This window comes from Myotis nattereri (assembly GCF_964212035.1).
Source record: "Myotis nattereri genome assembly, chromosome: 16".
NCBI classification, from domain to species: domain Eukaryota; kingdom Metazoa; phylum Chordata; class Mammalia; order Chiroptera; family Vespertilionidae; genus Myotis; species Myotis nattereri.
In genome coordinates, this window is record NC_138091.1 from 32,664,888 (window position 1) to 32,683,579 (window position 18,692).

At 38.8% G+C, this 18,692-nt stretch overlaps 2 protein-coding genes across 2 annotated transcripts in view; one reads left to right on the plus strand and one right to left on the minus strand.

Moving 5' to 3' along the window:
- The window catches only part of PPM1E (protein phosphatase, Mg2+/Mn2+ dependent 1E), a gene marked incomplete at its 5' end in the record, with an annotated part of 94,592 nt that extends 92,802 nt beyond the window's left edge, over positions 1-1,790 (plus strand). The window contains one exon of the mRNA XM_081108768.1: positions 159-1,790. Coding sequence (XP_080964894.1) covers positions 159-1,213 — 1,055 coding nt within the window. The 3' untranslated portion in view covers positions 1,214-1,790. The remainder of the gene's footprint in view (positions 1-158) is intronic.
- Positions 1,791-8,736: 6,946 nt separating this feature from the next.
- The window catches only part of TRIM37 (tripartite motif containing 37), an 81,610-nt gene continuing 71,654 nt past the window's right edge, over positions 8,737-18,692 (minus strand). Inside the window, exons 23-25 of the mRNA XM_081108767.1 lie at positions 17,263-17,373; positions 15,670-15,748; positions 8,737-9,425 (exon numbers count right to left, since the gene is read on the minus strand). Of these exons, the coding sequence (XP_080964893.1) occupies positions 9,395-9,425; positions 15,670-15,748; positions 17,263-17,373 (221 nt within the window). The 3' untranslated portion in view covers positions 8,737-9,394. The remainder of the gene's footprint in view (positions 9,426-15,669; positions 15,749-17,262; positions 17,374-18,692) is intronic.

An 18,692-nucleotide genomic window follows, 5' to 3' on the forward strand; every position in this document is an offset into this window, starting at 1 on the left:
CATCTGATTAACAGAGAATTCAAGTATTCTCTCAAACTAGATTATAAATTATTTCCAGTAATTCAGATCACAGAATGTAGTCAGAGTCATAGCATTGGCCATCCACATTCTTACAAGCAAGGTAAACCAAAATCTGACCTGTGTTCTAATTCCCACAGGAGACGCTGAACATAAGCCATATATCTGTGGGGATGCAGATTCCGCCTCTACTGTGTTGGATGGAACTGAAGACTACCTCATTCTGGCCTGCGATGGCTTCTATGACACCGTGAACCCTGATGAGGCAGTGAAAGTTGTATCTGATCACTTGAAGGAGAATAATGGAGACAGCAGCATGGTTGCCCACAAATTAGTGGCGTCAGCTCGCGATGCTGGGTCAAGTGATAACATCACAGTTATTGTGGTTTTCCTGAGGGACATGAACAAAGCTGAAAATGTTAGTGAGGAATCAGACTGGACAGAGAACTCCTTTCAAGGAGGGCAAGAAGATGGTGGGGATGATAAGGAAAATCATGGAGAGTGCAAACGCCCTTGGCCTCAGCACCAGTGCTCAGCACCAGCCGACCTAGGTTATGATGGGCGTGTGGATTCATTCACTGACAGAACTAGCCTGAGCCCAGGGTCCCAAATCAACGTGCTGGAAGACCCGGGCTACCTAGATCTCACACAAGTAGAAGCAAGCAAACTTCACAGTGCTCAGTTTTTGCCACCAGTTGAGATGTTTGGTCCTGGTGCACCAAAGAAAGCAAATCTTATTAATGAGCTAATAATGGAGAATGAATCCGTTCAATCATTGTCTGAATGGAGCGGTGCTGGAGAGTTTCCCTCTTCCTTTAATTTGGGTGCAACAGGGCAGCAGATATACAGAATGGAGAGTGTGTCTCCTGTCTGTTCTAGGTTGGAAAATGAACAGTTAAAATTCCTGGGAAATAGAGTTTCTAGATTATCTCATTTACGCTATCACTTCTCAAAGAGGTGGCATGGATTCAGGTTTAATCCAAAGTTTAATTCATTCCTTCCTGCTCAAGAGCCTTCCCACAAAATAGGCACAAGCCTATTTTCACTTACTTCAGGTGGGAAAAGAAATAGGATGTTAAGAAGTTCTCTTCCATGGAGGCAAGATAGTTGGAAAGAGTATAATGAAAACATGAGGAAGCTCAGAAAGAGTAATGATATTCCATACCCAGATCTTCCCTGGAGCTGTAAAATATAATACCTTGTCTTTAGAGTAGGCTAGCTAGCTCTCCCCCAATAAAACCACCATCAGAGTAGAAACAAGGTAGACATTTCTGAAATATGTGTTCATTATGAAATCATAAATGGCTCAATTCTTAAATGTAAATAGATCTCTAGGAAACTCAAAATAGTGATTTCAATCAAAAGAAGTTTTTTGGCAGTTTCATTAGCAAAATTATACAACTGATCCCTGTAATGTATCCACATCTACATACAACCCCTCCCCACTGCCTCTTCACACCATTAGTGGAAGCTTGCAAGGTACTTATTTTTTGTCAGGATACAGTGTTGAAATATGGTCTGATATGCCTAATATATCTTTGGAAAACAATGTAGAATTGATTTAGTTGAGGATTGTTCCTCAAAAGACTCGGGACTATGAGGGAAAACCCTACCTTCCCCACTTTTTTGGTAAGTAAAAGACTATAAGCCATACGGGTTTTAATTGGTAACAATGGAAGTAGAAACCTAGTGTAAAAATGTCTTATTTTCAGACTTGTGAGGCAGCATAAAGATTTACTGATTTTTTTTTTCTTTTCTGTAACATAAAGGACAAAGCTTTTTAAGTTATTTCCCAGGGCTGTAGCTATTTGGGAGTTTCATAACCTGTTATGGTGCTTTTGGTGGAATTTTTATTATTTGTCAGAAGACCACTGTCAACTGGTTTCAACCTATGATGCTAACATGTTTTTCATTGTACCTTCATCTCAGGAATAACACTGGTTTAATGGAGATGTCAGGTACATTTGAAAAGAAAATAGAATAGCATTGCTATTTTTTCTACCCTCCCCCCGCCTTTTTAAAGGTCAAAGACAGCAAAGCCATATACCACTATCAAATAAGAAGTGGTGCCCTAGCTGGTTTGGTTCAGTGGCTAGAGCGTCGGCCTACAGACTGAAGGGTCCCAGATTTGATTCTAGTCAAGGGCATGTACCTCAGTTGCAGGCTCGGTCTCCTGCCCTGGTCGGGGGCATGTGGGAGGCAACCAATTGATGTGTCACTCTCTCTTCCCCTCCCTTCTACTCTCTCTAAAACTCAATAAATATCCTCAGGTGAGGATTAACAAAAATAAGTGGTTTTGGAGAATAAAAAATAACGAGTTTTAACTTCTCTAAAACTGTTTCCCCCAAGGGAATGAATTGGTGTGAGAGGTTGAAAGTACTGCTTAAGCGAGCCTGGAGGCCAAGGACAAGGGAGAGTACAGATTACCGAGACCAAGGTCTGCTTAGTTAGAAATGGAGAACACCCCAGAGTTCTGCTACATGCAACTTCATGCAGAGAGAATGTGTATCTCTCATTTCAATATGTATTTATATTTTAAAATTGTCTGCTTTTTGCCATTTCTGCAGTTTCAAGTCAGAAGCACATCTTCAACTAAAGGCAGCAAATAGAGTAATAATCAGATTCACTCAATGAAGCAGCCTGATTCTGAGAATCATGAATGTCTCCACATGACATGTTACCCTCCCCTAGTCAACTGTGGACCAGACAAGCCAGTGGACAGGAGGTACCTGCTATAGTGCTCATCACTCATACTATGAGATACTGGATACTCTTGCTGAGAAGCGCCCAATGCCTAACCATGTTTGTACATAATGCAATTACTTTATGTTCTCCAGATCCACAATGGAGGAGTAAAATCCCTGGATTTTAAAATCAGATACTTTGGGTAAAAACGGCTTCACTTTAGTGATGATCACATCATTAATTTACAGATTTTATTTTAAAAAATTGAATGTAATTAGACATTTTCAGTATTTGTTTTCCCTTGGTTTGAAGTCATTCTTTTCTCGAGGCTTGTGACCAGAATCTCACCAGCCTGATATTTTTGAACACCCCCCACCCCCCCATGCACCTCACTCACATCTTTCATTTTCTCAAGCCTAGATCTTGTTAACAACCCATCAGGTGCAGTATCAGTTTCGAATCCAATTATCTAAGGAGATAAGAAAACAGAGGCAGCAGAATATTGGTATGTTATAGTCCAGCATTTAGCTAAGTTAAAAAAGAAATTAAGATTTTTTTATAACTAATGTTTTGATCAGAATGAAGCTGGTGAGAGGAAATAAGGTACAAGTGATATTATTTTTCAGTGGGGGAAAATGGTTGGATGAAATTGGGATGAACACAGACCACATCTTAAGGGGTCTGGATCTTGTAGGTTTGACTACATAAGCAGTGTTAACTCCATTTTCATACCAGTAGCCCTCTAGAAAATAAAGCAAAGTAGTTCTAGTATGATCAAGTTATGAAACAGTATTGTAAAAAATAGCAAATTTTCATTTGTCCACATGCATATTTATAGAGTAGTTAGGTACCATTTGTAAGGTAAGTCCTTTAAAATTCTATAATACATATTAAAGTAGTGGTTATTGGTCTGATATATGCTGCTCTTGGTTCTATAAACCAGATAAAAGCAGTTCTTTGTGAAGTGCAGTGTTATATCTTAATGCCACTGGTGATAGAAAGTAGTTCCCTTCGGTTCAAATCCTGTGCCCTTATTTGCTGCTTGCTGATGTGAGCAATAAGTATCCTCTAACTAATGGTTTTTACACATTTCTGTAACTTGTACTTTAAGATGGTGTATCTGGTGATTGTAAAAATATTAGATAGATATAAAAGTATCTATATAATATATATTAACTGTTAATGCTGAGGTATAATCTGTGAACTCTGTGTTTTGTACTTTTACTCACTGTGTAATTTAGTGGTGGTGAGAGTTCTACACTCAGTCTTTAAGAGTGGCAGTATCCCTTTTTGAATTTAACATGATCTGCATCAATTTGTTTGCCTGCTAGTTTTGTTAGAATAGGAAATAGTAAAACAGTGTAAACAAGAAAGTATAGTATTGGTTAGGGAAACAGACTTCAAGTCACCAACTAAAGTGATTATAAATGCCTATACATTCACTGTGAGTTTCAAAGGGAATCACCCTAATTTGTTCACTTTCTGGATGTGTACTGTTGAGAGAGAGCTGATGTTAAGCAGCACTATCACATCAAACACTGGGGCTCTCAGTACCAGTTAGGTCTCTACTAGAGGACAGTGGAAATACACATGTATATACCTTTACTTTGCCTAAAAATGCCATCCACTGTCCTTAATAAAATTAAAGTTACTGTTTTATTTAAGAGGATCTTGAAAGTAACACCTTTTCCAAGGACAGTGTCAGCAACATCAATGTCAATATTGAGCCTGACCATTTATAGCGGTACAATGTTCACATGGTGGTACGGTGCATCTCCCTGATTATCACATTCCATTTTGGAACACTGTGCCAGTAAGAAGTGCATCCAATGGGCAGATGAAAACGATACAGAAAGTTCAGTGTTTACAGATAAAACTGCTGTGGTTCAAGCACTTCCTTCCCCATCAGAGGCTGGCCAAGGCTTTGTAAGAAAGTGATCTAAATAATTATTTTGATGTTTAAACATAATTTGTTCACTCAATGGTCATTCACACCTAAGCAAGGCCATAAAAGGTGATAGCCACCAACTCTTCTATTCCGACCTGTGAATAGCTTAGATGTTTTCAAAACAAGATACCACCAGTATTATAACACAACTATTTTCCAGATAAATGGTACTGTGTTGAAAAACAGTTACTTCCTCTAGCAGCATTTTATCTTCTATTTTGAAGATTATTTATTGTACTAATTAGGAAATATGAAATAAGATAGGGAACTCCAGACTGACACAGTAGTTGTTCTGAAAAAGGAACTACTCTAGTAAACTCTGATGTATTGGATAACCCAATGATATATCATCAGTAACCTACTCTGGGTGCTCTTTGGTGAGAGACAGGCTTTGTCCTCTTGTTCATGACATTTCTCTGCAAAGAAATTCTCTATGGAGTGAAGCAAATGAAGTAAACATTTCTTACCAAGTAAATTTATCAACTTAAGAACCTGCTCTACATCTCACTCTTGAGTTCAGTCGCAATCACCAGTGATCCTTCATACTTTATTTATTAAAACTGTTCATTCAGGTGAGAAGTATGTTGAAATTTTGCCAATATCTTAATAAAACCCAGCAATTTAAAACCACTAGTCATTTGTCTTTTTATCCAAAGGAAATACATTTAGTGCTGGAATTTAGCTTGATTCCCTCAGAACTGAAAATAAAATCCTGAGGTGGTAGTTTTCTTAAACTTTAAAGTAGAAATATTGTTTTTAAAAAGTTGCCATAACTGTTATTTCCTTCCCTGAAAATACATAAGATATGTATTTCATCTTCTATATGTTTTCCCTGTAAGTTTAAAGGGGGGGGGGGGGGAAAGTAGAGGGGTTAGTATCCTCAAATAGATGAGGAACAGGACCTGCCAAAGGCTAAGTGTTAACTCCTCAAATCTACCAACTACTTTAGTCTTTAAACTGCATCCAACCAGTTTTTCCCTTTCACTTTATTCTTTCCCTTTTGTTTTAAACTGTAAAGAAAGGAAAATAATCAGGTGAACTGCACTTGAAATTCTGTCTGGAGGTTTGCTGTTAAGAGAGTTAATAGGAGATAGAGACAGAAAGGTTGGGGGTGGAAGTGAAGCTAATAAAGCAACACACCTGCATCTAAGTGAATGGAATTAAACATGCAAAACAAGTATATCTAATTAATAAACTGCACTGTTTACACTCTTCTCCCCACTACTAAGTCCAGAAAGAACTTGAACCCCTAATTCCCTAAATTCATTCAGCACTTAGTGTGATTTTATATGGAAATGAAAGAAAGCAAGAATTGAGAGAAAAAGCAAAGGTCTGAAAGAATCATATTTGAAGTTTGCTAAAGCTGGGAATAAAAGAAAAGGAATGTTGTGATAGTATTATTTATACTTGAAAAAAATCCCCTAATACACCATTTACTTAGTTCAAAAGAAACATCTCTTTCCGAAGGAAACAACCCATAGAAGAACATATAAGAGCTGTGGGACAATATCAGTTTAACATATGCATAATTAGGATCCTAGAAGAGAAAGACAATGGCTGAGAATTTTCCAAAATTAATGATAGACACCAAATGATGATAGACCCAAGAAGTTCAGAACACTAAGCAGGCTAAAAACCAAAAACACACTCCTACAGGGTGGGGGGAACACAACACCTTCCAAGTGGTTTCATTGGCAAATTCTGATCAAGGGTAACACCAATTCTATACATTCTTTCAGAAAAAGAGATGATCATTTTATTAGGACAGCATTAATCTGATACCAAATTAGATGAAAACAGAACTATCGACCAATAACAATCCCTCGTGAATATAATGCAAAAAGCCTCAGCAAAATATTAGCAAACTACATACTTACTAGAGTATCACTACACACATACTAGAATAACTCAAAATAAAAATAATGACAGGACCAAGTGTTTGTGGGATGATACTGGTACCCTCATTATGTTGCTGTTGGGCATGCAAAATGGCAGTGCTACTTCTGGAAAAGTTTAGCAGTTTCTTATAAAATCACATGACTCAGTGAAATGACTTCTGTCACCAACTTCACAGGTTAAAGGCAAAGTCCTCCACGAGACAGCTCTTTCTTCAGATGCCAGGTTTGGAAGTCCCAGGCCACCAGTTGGCTACAAATTTGGGAGTTCCCACCAGTGCCCATTAGGTTTGATAACTGGCTTGAGCAGCTCTCAGAACTCAGGAAAATACATTGCTTACAATTCTTTTATAAGGATACAAATCAGAACCAGGGAAAAGGAGAGACACAATAGGCAGTGGTTCTCAACCTGTGGGTCGCAAACAATGAAAATACGTCCTGCATATAAGATATTTACATTACGATTCATAACAGTAGCAACATTACAGTTATGAAGTAGCAACGAAAATAACTTTATGGTTGGGGGTCACCACAACATGAGGAACTGTATTAAAGGGCCGCGGCATTAGGAAGGTTGAGAACCACTGGATAGGGTGAAGTGTAGGAGAGTCCCAATGTGAAGCTCCCTTGATCAGGGCATGTTACTCTCCTGAACCATCAACACATGACAATACAGAGTATTGCCAAGCAGGGAAGCACATTCAGAGCTTCAGTGTGCAGAGTTCTTACTGGGTTTCACTCAGTGGCCATGACTGACTCACTGGAAATAAGAACGAACTATTCAGGCTCATATCATGTGACTCTTAGCCCCGATCTTCTAATTACAAGGTTAGTCTTTCGGCATGGCAGCCACATCCTGAGTCATCTCTTTAGCATAAACTATCAGGAACCATACTCCTATCACTCAGAAAATTCTAAGCACTAAGAGGCTATATCTCAAGAACCAGGGACAAAAGCCAACCAAATTCTCTATTACACACCCAGCAATCCTACTCCAAGGCATATATTACCTTATGGAAATCACTGTTCACACAAAAACCTATACAAAATGTTTATAAAGTTCATAATCACCCCAAGACTGGAAATAACCCAAATGTCCCTCAACGGTTAAATGAATAAACATTTATACAGTGAAATATTACTTGGCAATAAAAAGGAATGAAGTACCAATTTACAGAAGATGGATGAGACTTAACTGCATTTTGCTAAGTGAAAGGCTAGAATAATTCTATATGAGTCTGGAAAAGAGAAAACTATAAGGACAGAGAATTACCAGGGGCTGGGTGGTGGGGGATTTTACCTATAAAGAGCCAACACAAGGGAATTTGGGGGTATTGAGCTGTTCTGTACAGTAGCAGATACATGACTGTATTTGTCAAAAGCCACAGAACTGTATATCACAAAGGCAATTTAATATATGTAAATTAAAAAACCAACCAGGATGTGTGGGGGAAGACAGAATGCAGATTAACAGATGAATCTAACAATATTCAAATGAGCCACATAATCACCCTGGAGAGACTAGGAAACAAGAAGCTAGTGTAACTCTGAATCGTAATATCTAAGTAACTTTGGGAAAAGTGTTTTGACATCACACTCAAAGGCTAAAATCTGTACAAAGCACTGGACTGCAGTTGGTGAATTTGTTTCTCTTAAGAGTATAGGTCAACAAATCTTTGTTTCTAAATACGATTGTCCAAAAAAGGGGGCAGGGTGCCTGGAGCATCCTGTGAGGGGGGGGGGGGGAGGGAGGGAAAGAAGGAGGGAGGGAGGGAGGGAGGGAAGAAGGGAAGGAGGGAAGGGAGGAGGGAAGGAAGGAAGGAAGGAAGGAAGGAGAGGGAGGACAGGGAGAGAGGGAAGGAAGGAGACACAGGGAACGTATCAAAAGGATACAACAGGAGCCAACCTAAAAGAGCTTCAAATAGCCAAAACTGGAACAAACTGAACTGTAAAATAATGACAGTACTGGAACACAATTCAAAGAATAAATATCCATGAGTCAAAACTCGTGTAAATAAGTAGCTGGGGGGAAAAATGGAGAAGGGACTTTTCCTTAAGAATTCTAATAATAAATGTAGAAGAAATAACAAACCACCATTAGAATACTGCAGTAATAACTGCCATAGGCAAGATCCACTACTGGATGCTAAAATTAGCTGTTAAGAACAGAAATATTTGCACAGTCTGAGAAGTATTTGCCATAAATATTTAGTAATTACAAAAGGAAAAATATTAACGGGGGGAATTTTGACAGACACCACCATAACCAAGTAAGATTAACATCACCAATAATAAGCATCTGCACCAAACAGCCCCTGATCCGATGCACTTGGAAGGGTATATCACCTCTGTGGTAGCCTTCCCAATAACACACAAGCTCAACTGAAAATGAGAAAATATCAGACAAATCCAAATAGAGAAACATTCTATAAAATACAGTTGACCCTTGAACAAGACAGTGGTTAGGGGCAGTGACCTCCCACACAGTCGAAACTTCTGACTCCCCCCAAAACTTTATTCATGCCTGGGTATCTGTGGGAGATTGGTTCCAGCAGTCGCCAAAACCCATGGATGCTCAAGTCTCTTATATAAAATGTCGAAGAACAATGCACACAGTCAGCATACTGTTTTTGATCCTTGCTTGGCTGAATAAGCAGGTGTAAAACCCAGAGACACAGAGGGCCAACTATATACTTATTGGGAAAAAAACATGCATGTAAGTGGACCTGTGAAGTTCAAACCCATGTTTTTCAAGGGTCAACTATAACTGGTTGTCTTCAACAATGTCAAGGTCATGAAAAACAAGAAGAGACTGAGGAACTGTCACAGACGGAAGGAGACATGACAACTAATTGCATTGTGGCATCCTGGTCTGGATCCTGGAACAGAAAGAAGTGTGTTAGTGAAATTAACTGGAGAAATCTGAATAAATTCTGTAGTTTAGTTAACAGTATTATAAACGACTAATTTCTTTGTTTTGTTCACTATTCCGTGGTTATGTAAGATGTTAACAAAAGGAGAAGCTGGGTAATAGGCATACAGGAACTCAAGTTTCTTGCATGTCTCTTGTAAATCTAAAGTCATCTAAAAACGTTTTAAAAAGTCACAATCTTTAGGTCTTTAATCATGAGGTTTTAAAATGATGCGTTTGGTTCAAGTATGGTAAATTGGAAAAAGTACTAGACTAGCAATTCCTTCCATTCTTGCCAATGGTGTTGAACCTTGAGAGAACCACACAACTTCCCTGAACCTATTTCCCTGCCAAAATGGTCTGACGCACAACTTATCTACCTCAGAGGTTACTTCAGGGTTCAATGACACAGTTGGTCCAAGTTGTACAGAAATGATATGCTTGTGCAAAATGCAAGTGTTACCACTGTATCTTTAGGCCTAAAAGAAAACAGTATTAAGGAGACATTTTCTAGGAACGAAAAGATAAAAATATTAAATACTGAGCAAGGTGATGGTGGAAGCAAAGACTAAGACAAATTATGTTCTTCAGCAAAAGAGGGAACTTTTTTTTTAAAGGTGGGGACTCTGTAATGGTACAGAGTGGAGCAACGGGTTAGAAATTGGTTCCTTATATCGATTGTGGGTGATGACAGCTATACCTGGGAAAATGGGAGAGATCTCATTTGCACCAGATCTTCTGCAGACCAGAGCAAGAACCACCAATGGGGAGAGGGGAAAAGAACTGGTATCGGCCCTCATTGCTATCTAAACTTGAGCACAGCCCAAGCAGGCACACCACATCAAAGAGGGAAGCATGAGGGTGCCCGGCACCACTGGGGACTTGGATGCAGACTTAGTATGTAACCCGGCTAGAAACAAGGGAAGGAATCACATTTCCCAAAGATCCCACTACTAAAAGCTAACAGGTTCTTGATCTTTGAAGAAATTTTTTGATCTGTAGGTTTATGATTCTAGAATGATGGGATAGCAGCTGCCTAGCCGTCATCCTGTATCCACAAAACTAAGCACAAATAACTAATTAAATGTTCAATCTTTTTTTGACTTAAAAATCATGCTTTCTTAAACTTAAGCATTCCCCTATCTTCTCTATATTGAGAAAAAGTGATACTCCCATAAATTCTAATGACAGAACAGAAGTCAGTAAACTATCTCTTAAAGAGGTGAAAGTAAGTATTTTAGACTCTGGGAATCAGGTTTTGTTAGTAGCTACTCAACTCTGTCTTTGCAGGGAAAAGCAGCTATTGACAATCTGTAGATGAATGGATGTGGCTATGGTCCAATATACTTTATTTACAAAAACAGACAGTGGTAGGGACTTGGCCCAAAGATAGCTGTTTGTCTCCCCCTTGAAAGAATGCTAGGTAGAAACTTGCTAATTGAATCCCAGACATTTTCCTCAATGGATTGTGTGAATGTGTATATATATTCTGCATATTTCTTGCTATTTCATAATTCACAAACATTAGTTGAGGTGAGATGGAACCCAACAAAACAGGCATGATTTTCTTCATCATAGGAGAATGCTTTTGAGTACAGTAAGTTTTTATTTAACATCATCAGTAGGTTCTGCAACATTAAAAACAACACAACATAAAACGAAACAAATTTGCCCTAACTGGTTTGGCTCAGTGGATGGAGTATCAGCCTGTGGACTCGGGTCCCAGGTTCGATTCCGGTCAAGGGCATGTACCTGGGTTGCGGGCACATCCCCAGAAGGGGGTGTGCAGAAGGCAGCTGATCAATGTTTCTCTCTCATCGATGTTCCTGGCTCTCTATCCCTCTCCCTTCCTCTGTAAAAAAACCAAAAAAACAAAAAATCAATAAAATATATTAAAAAAAAACACGAAACAAATTTTACCACAGGCTACTCAAAAGTCGAGTTCCTATGTTAGTCCCTATGCCATCGAACAAAATGATGTTATCTGAGGCCCTGCTGGACTGAGCTCATCTTTTAGTTCAGGGGTGGGGAACCCTGTTTCTGCCAAGGGCCATTTGAATATTTACAGCATCATTCGTGAGCCATACAAAATTATCAACTTAAAAATTAGACTACTATATTTGGCCAACTCACTTCTAATGCCTTGGCAGGGTCAGATCAAATGATTTCACAGGCCTTATGTGGCCTGTGGGCCAGAAGTTCCCCATCCCTGCTTTAGGTACTTACAAATTTGTTTTTCTTTTTTGGTGAAACCTGTTGTCAACTTTAATTACAAAAATGGAGATTTTTTTTTTTTACTAGGAGGGTAGTTAATATCATTTCTTTAGAAGCTTAGTTTTTTTGAAGGGATAGATTTTATTGTTAAACATGGAGTCAGAATATGCTATAAATGCGTTAGGTTCCTTGAACACAGAAGATAATATACCAATTAAGTTCAAATAATTTCCCGTACAAAATTATTGTGCAAGCATAACAAGTAATACCTTCTAATTTTCCTATAGCCATTAATAACCAAAAATAGTCTTGCTGACATAGTGAACTCAAACTCCACCAATTTAAAAGGGTCTCAACTAATTCTCCATTCATCTAAAATAAGGGCAGCACTCCTGACTGTTTTTATACATAGTAACCTGAGAGGTTAAGAAAAGCCAAAAAAAAAAAAAAAAAATACTTGAGATCCAAGTGTACTGTGATCTAAGTATCACTATGAAATTTGGGGAATTCAATGATTTTAAAAACCTCAAGGTCATGAAAAATAAGAGCAAAATTTAAGAACCCTTCCTATATAATAAAAGCCTAATATGCAAATTGTCCCCTCTGGTGGTGGTTCGACCAAGAGACCGGGAGTTCAACCGCTCGCTATTATGTGTGCTGACCACCAGGGGGAGGCGCGGAACATGGTAGGCATCAGTGTCCAGCTGTGACCTCTCGCCAGCTACCGGGGGTGGGGGTGATGGGGATAGAGGTGCGGTGAAAATGCGAGATGTCTGCCCGAGCTTGCTCTCACTCCCTCTGCTATCCTCCCCCAGGACGCCAGGGCTCGCATGCCACCCCCCACTGCACTCAGGTGCTGAGCGCCCATGAGGAGCCCGCCCTGTACTCGTGCCACATCTTCCGGGTGAGCTGGGCCGCAGCTGCCAGGACCGCAGGAGCCGGTTCACGCAGGACCTGGTCTGCGAGGCTGAGGGAGCATGCTGCCCACCTAGCTTCCATGTGGCGCCACTGGGCAGCCCAGAGGCCCATGCTGCACCCTGGCCCGGGGCATCTGGCTGTGCTCACCGCATCTCCGTGTGGGGACTTGGGTACTGTGACTCAGGCGGAGGGGAGCGCATGGGAGCCCAGGTGCTGCCCATGGCCCAGAGGTCAGCTGGGACTTGCCCTTCCATGCCAGACGCTCACACTTCGATCGTCGGCCAGGCCTAGGGACCACACCCGTGCAGGAATTTTGTGCACTGGGCCTCTAGTATGATTACAAACTATGTTCCTATATGTACATATCTATGCTAAAGTTTCATTTATAAATTAGGCAGATTAAGAGATTAACAACAATAAAATAGAATAATTATATTAATACTCTCCAGTAATTCTTCTATTTTTCAGTCCAAACCTATTCCTGAATCTACTTGATGCCACTCATTTCAGGGGACCCCTTGCTTAAGTCTTCCTATGGGCTCAATTCTTGCTGGTGCAACACAAAGCAGGATGGCACCAGATTTTATCACGCTACAAAACAGCGCACAATTTAAAATGTATGTTTCTATCTGGAATGTTCCATTTAATATTTTTGGATCATAGGTAACTGAAATCATGGAACACAAAACTGTGGATAAGGGGATACTACTGTATATAGATTAATGACCCAAGAAAATCGCATGGCTAAATCACTCATGCTAAGAAGCTCTTACAAGTAAATTTCCCCAAGTGAAGAATCTATTCCCAGGCTTCTCTTATTTCTTAAACACATGCAGTTTCACATATTTTGAAAAGAAATAGAATTACAAAGGCATATGGAAAAGCACTCAGTTCTATATCAAAACTACATAGGTCGCCAAAACCGGTTTGGCTCAGTGGATAGAGCGTCAGCCTGCGGACTGAAGGGTCCCGGGTTCGATTCCGGTCAGGGGCATGTACCTGGGTTGCGGGCATATCCCCAGTGGGAGATGTGCAGGAGGCAGCTGATCGATGTTTCTCTCTCATCGATGTTTCTGACTATCTCTCTCTCTCCCTTCCTCTCTGTAAAAAATCAATAAAATATATTTAAAAAAACACAAAAAAACAACAACAAAAAAACTACATAGGTCAAGAAATGGCTAGGCGACAGTGAGAGATTCAAAGTGTCAATCACTTATGTTTATGGATTTATTTTTTAAAAAAACCTCATTTTTCACAATGGTTTGCTCTCAACACTAAAGGTGCAAAATTCTTACATTATATTTTCATCTATTACAATGTAGTTAGAGATAAGAAAAAGCTGAATTAAAAATATGATCTCATCAAAATGTAATGACCATGAGCACATTTCTATCTAATAGAAAATGTTAGATCACTGCATGACAAACTACATAATAATTATACAACAGCATGCCAATTAACATGTTAGTAAACAAGTGCTAAATTTTTACTTTTCCTAAGATGATAGTTCTTAAATATTTTCAATTAACTTTTTTTTTTTAAAATATATTTTATTGATTTTTTACAGAGAGGAAGGGAGAGAGAGATAGAGAGTCAGAAACATCGATGGGAGAGAAACATCGATCAGCCACCTCCTGCACATCTCCCACTGGGGATGTTCCCGCAACCCAGGTACATGCCCTTGACCGGAATCGAACCTGGGACCCTTCAGTCCGCAGGCCGACGCTCTACCCACTGAGCCAAACCGGTTTCGGCTCAATTAACTTTTAAAGAGAAAAGGTAACCATACATATTAAGGACATTATAAATAAGTCTCTTAACTTCCCATGCATTTACTAACAGTCTACAGAGCTCAACAGCCTCTATAATATGCAGGCAATATAAATAGAAAAAATAAAAAAGGAGGCTTCCTGTCCCACTTCTAATAAATTGCAGAGGCATAATATTTTCTCAAGTTCATTTTATTAACAAAAAGAGCAAACTGTTTTGAACAAAAGCAAACCATGAATCATAGCAACCGGCAACACATTAGACATGGAAAAGTGAATATTAAGTAAAATATAAGCAGATGAGATGCCTCTCACATGTATATATATATTCATGCTTTTTCAATAGTCTCAGTCAACTTTCAGTGTAATTTTCACCAACAGTCTAGCAGCTCAAACACAAGTGCAGGAGCACAATGGCAAAAGTTTGGCAACTACTTTGGGCTCATTGCAAGTATGAAAGAAACCTATACCACAGTTTCATGCAAACCTGCAATTTGTATTTCTTTAAATGTCCCTGACATTGAAATCAATCAATGTCCAACTAATGAAAAAAAGGAGAACAAGAGGACATTAAATACTTGTACTTTAGAGGCAAAAAAAATGAGATACTTTAAATGATCTTATACGCGTTCATGTAACCAGGAATATAACCAATCCACATTAACTTATTTACTAGTAAAAATACACTTGTAAAAGTCACACAATAGAAAGATTATGAGCCATTGATCAGTGTGCCTGCACTTGAATAAACACATGAAAAGATAAATAAGTTAACTTTAGTTAGTGTAGTGTTACTTCAGTCATTCACATAATAAAGTATCTACGGGACAGAATCTACACATAAGTAATTTTTCTGTTCACTAATCTACAGTCACTAATGAAACTATACACTGATTAAAACCCAAAAGCCAGTCACTTAAACACAACTGAGCATCTAGCCAAAAACAGGACAGAACCAGTAGTGAACATCACTGGGCACATGCACGTCTCTGGGGACATTTTTCGGTAGTTACTTGCTCTTCTGTTGTAGTCGACAAACTGCTCTTTAAGAATATACTACTTTACTAAATTAATTAAGGACTACATATTTATTTACTACATCACACAGAATTCTTCCCACACTTTTTTTCCTGTGTACTAAAGTCTTCTAGTAGAATTGTGCTACTTTCTAAAGTTTCATAATTATCATTTCAGGTAGATATGATGAAAAAAAATTAGACAAAATCTGATAGATGACAATTTGAGCACCAACTACAGCAAATTTCAGGGTCAAGATAGCTTGCAAGTCAGTTCTCTTGGTTTGGAAATTACCTTCCACTGTTGTCTTCAGTATTGAAGCTGAGATCTTCAAGGCCTATTTGTTCACCATCAGGAAAACTGGAATGTGTATCTAAGATAAAAAAGAAAAGAAAAACATTACATTTTCTAATGACCAGTATTTTTTTGCATGTCTTTAAATGATCTTACCAAGTATGGTATTTAAGCAATAAAGACTTGCTGGGTTGTGAACAAAGCTGTCTTTAGGGAATTTGTGACCTGAGTCAGGTGCAAGCAAACACAAGCAGAAATAAAGGAGAAAAGAAAGGTGCAATAGATATCCATATATCCATAGAAAATGAAAGGCATTGCCTCACTTTGTCCTCCAGGGACACTGTGGGGGCAGCTGAAGAAGGAACAGGAAGTGGTGATGTACACTCTGAAGACTGTATAAACATAAAATGTATTGTAAAGCCAATTAAATTGCACATACAAATATCACGACAAACACCTATCAGCATTCAAAAACTTGCCAAAAGTTGGCTGCTTCTTTTGGAAGGAGAAAAAAACTACTAAAAGTGTTTTAATACTTAAAAATCATCAAATGCATGGCTCTCTATTAGACACTAGATAGGACATGAGGGAAATATGTAAACTATAAAGCTGACAATTAGCACAAGCCTGGCAACATTCGCATCCCAGGAATTCTTCTGAATGCTCAGATTGATCATTAAGGTCTCTGGATAAAATTAACAGTGGATGATAGATGTTAACTAAACTTACTGTGGCAATCATTTTGCAATACATACATACACAAAACATTATGTTTAATACCTCAAACAAACCAAAAATATTAACAATGTGTTTCTCTCAGTGAGTTTTTTCCCTAAGACATTTTTGGGGGGAGGAGGGAATAATAACTTATGATTCCGTTATCTGCATATATGTCTAGAAAAATCAGAAAAAGTTCTAGGCTATAAATATTTCTAAAAAGAAAAAAGTCAAACATCTGAAACCTCCCTAGGGGCTGGCAAACATCTACTACAAATGGGCAGAGAGTAAATACTAGTACGTAGGTACCACAGGCCACAAATGGACTCTGTTTTATAACTTTACAACAGAAAAGCTATTCTTTTCTTTTTAAAAAAAATTTTTTTTATATATATTTTATTGATTTTTTACAGAGAGGAAGGGAGAGAGATAGTTAGAAACATCGATGAGAGAGAAACATCAATCAGCTGCCTCCTGCACATCTCCTACTGGGGATGCGCCCGCAACCCAGGTACATGCCCTTGACCGGAATCGAACCTGGGACCTTTCAGTCCGCAGGCCGACGCTCTATCCACTGAGCCAAACCGGTTTCGGCAGAAAAGCTATTCTTAAAGGACCACAGGCTACACTGGAGCAGGTTCCCGACCCCTGCTTCACTCAGTAAGTAGCACCCATTAGGTGTCTGACCAGCCAAATATTACCTACTAATTTTCTTCAGTTCTCACCATTTAGTTTACCCCATATATATTAGTATTGTCTCATAAATGACAATAATTAAAACAGAAAGAGAAGCAGAAGTAGAACAGAAGCAAATCAGCAGCAGCAGCAGCAGAATTGGCTTTATTCATCTCTGTGAAGTGACACCAGGCTCTGCACCTTCATCTGGGGGCTGTGCTGTGAAAGAGTCGTTGAATCCGCCCAGGCTGGTGTGCTCTTCCTGCTCCTCGTTCTCGGTGTCACATTCCACATCACTGTCGCTACTCATTCCTGCCAGGAAAGAAGGGAAGAACATGTCTCTGACAAGCAGCCACTTCATGTGAAAGGCAGAGGAAATCTTACAACTAAACTGTGATTCCCACTGAATTTTACATTGAATGCCAAGACAATATAAGACACCACACAAAACAAGGAAAACCAACCACACAAACCTCAGTTCTAATTATTAGAGCAGTGGTCTTATTTTTGTCCTCAAAGACTAAAATTACCCTTTCCACAGTACCTGAATTTGAAACCAGTATTAATTTCATTATACTGAGAATTTCTTTTCTGAAGTCACACTGTATTTTCTAGAATCATAAGCGATAATAGTAACTCTCAATCCCGACTGGACATACATATAATTGTTTCTAGCCTAAAACATATAAACATGTTACATAAACAAAATACACATTTATCTGTATATGCATGTTTTAAAAAATTCCAGTAATTCTAGCAATAAATGAGTTACTATCCCATTGGGCCTCCAATTTTGTATTTGTGTACTTAAGCTGATTTTTAAGAGAAAAAGTCTATAGAAAGTATTTCTATTACAAGAAGATATTGATCAAGAAAATCTGAAAATATATCTGCTACACACCCTTATAAATGGTGGAAAAAAAGTAACCTTAAAATATTATTTTAACTAAGAGCCACATTTAAAAGAAAGAAGTGAAAAAGCCACAGCTGCCAAAAGGAGCAGGAGAAGGGAGACCAGTGGGTCCAGCACCACAGTTGTCCAGAGGGTGTAACGTGAAGGTCTTTCACACTCCCTTGGAGATCGGGGGGGGAAAAAAGAAATCTTTGGACCTACCACAGAAGGGAGTCGATACTGAGACCAAAACTCTGCCGACTGGCATAGAAAGACAGCAGGGAATTTTGTCTGTTTTTGCTAGGCTCAGTTCATATAAGAATTCAAACTAAAGCCTGTGTACTTAAACAACTTAGGTTTGGGATTTAAAGGTTCAAAGATAAGGAAATTAACATAAAAATTGGCTAGCAGCTAGGGTTATTTGAACAAAGCAAATGCAAAATCCTTTGAAGGGAAGGCTCTAGGTAAAGGGAGTAAGCACATCCCATCCAGTCTTTCCCACTGAATGGAACTATAAATGTGGACAGAATGCATGAAGCCGCTATTTAAGGACTCTGAAAAGTAAATAGAAACAAGCATATTGGTGTAGACCAGAATTTGAAGTACCACCAAATTGGCAGATTTAAACAAGACTCTGAGTCTCATAAAATCATATTAAAAATGCCCAGGATACAATCCAAAATTACCTCAGCAAATGAAGAACCAGAAAAAGATAATCAACAAACATCAATGCTGAGAT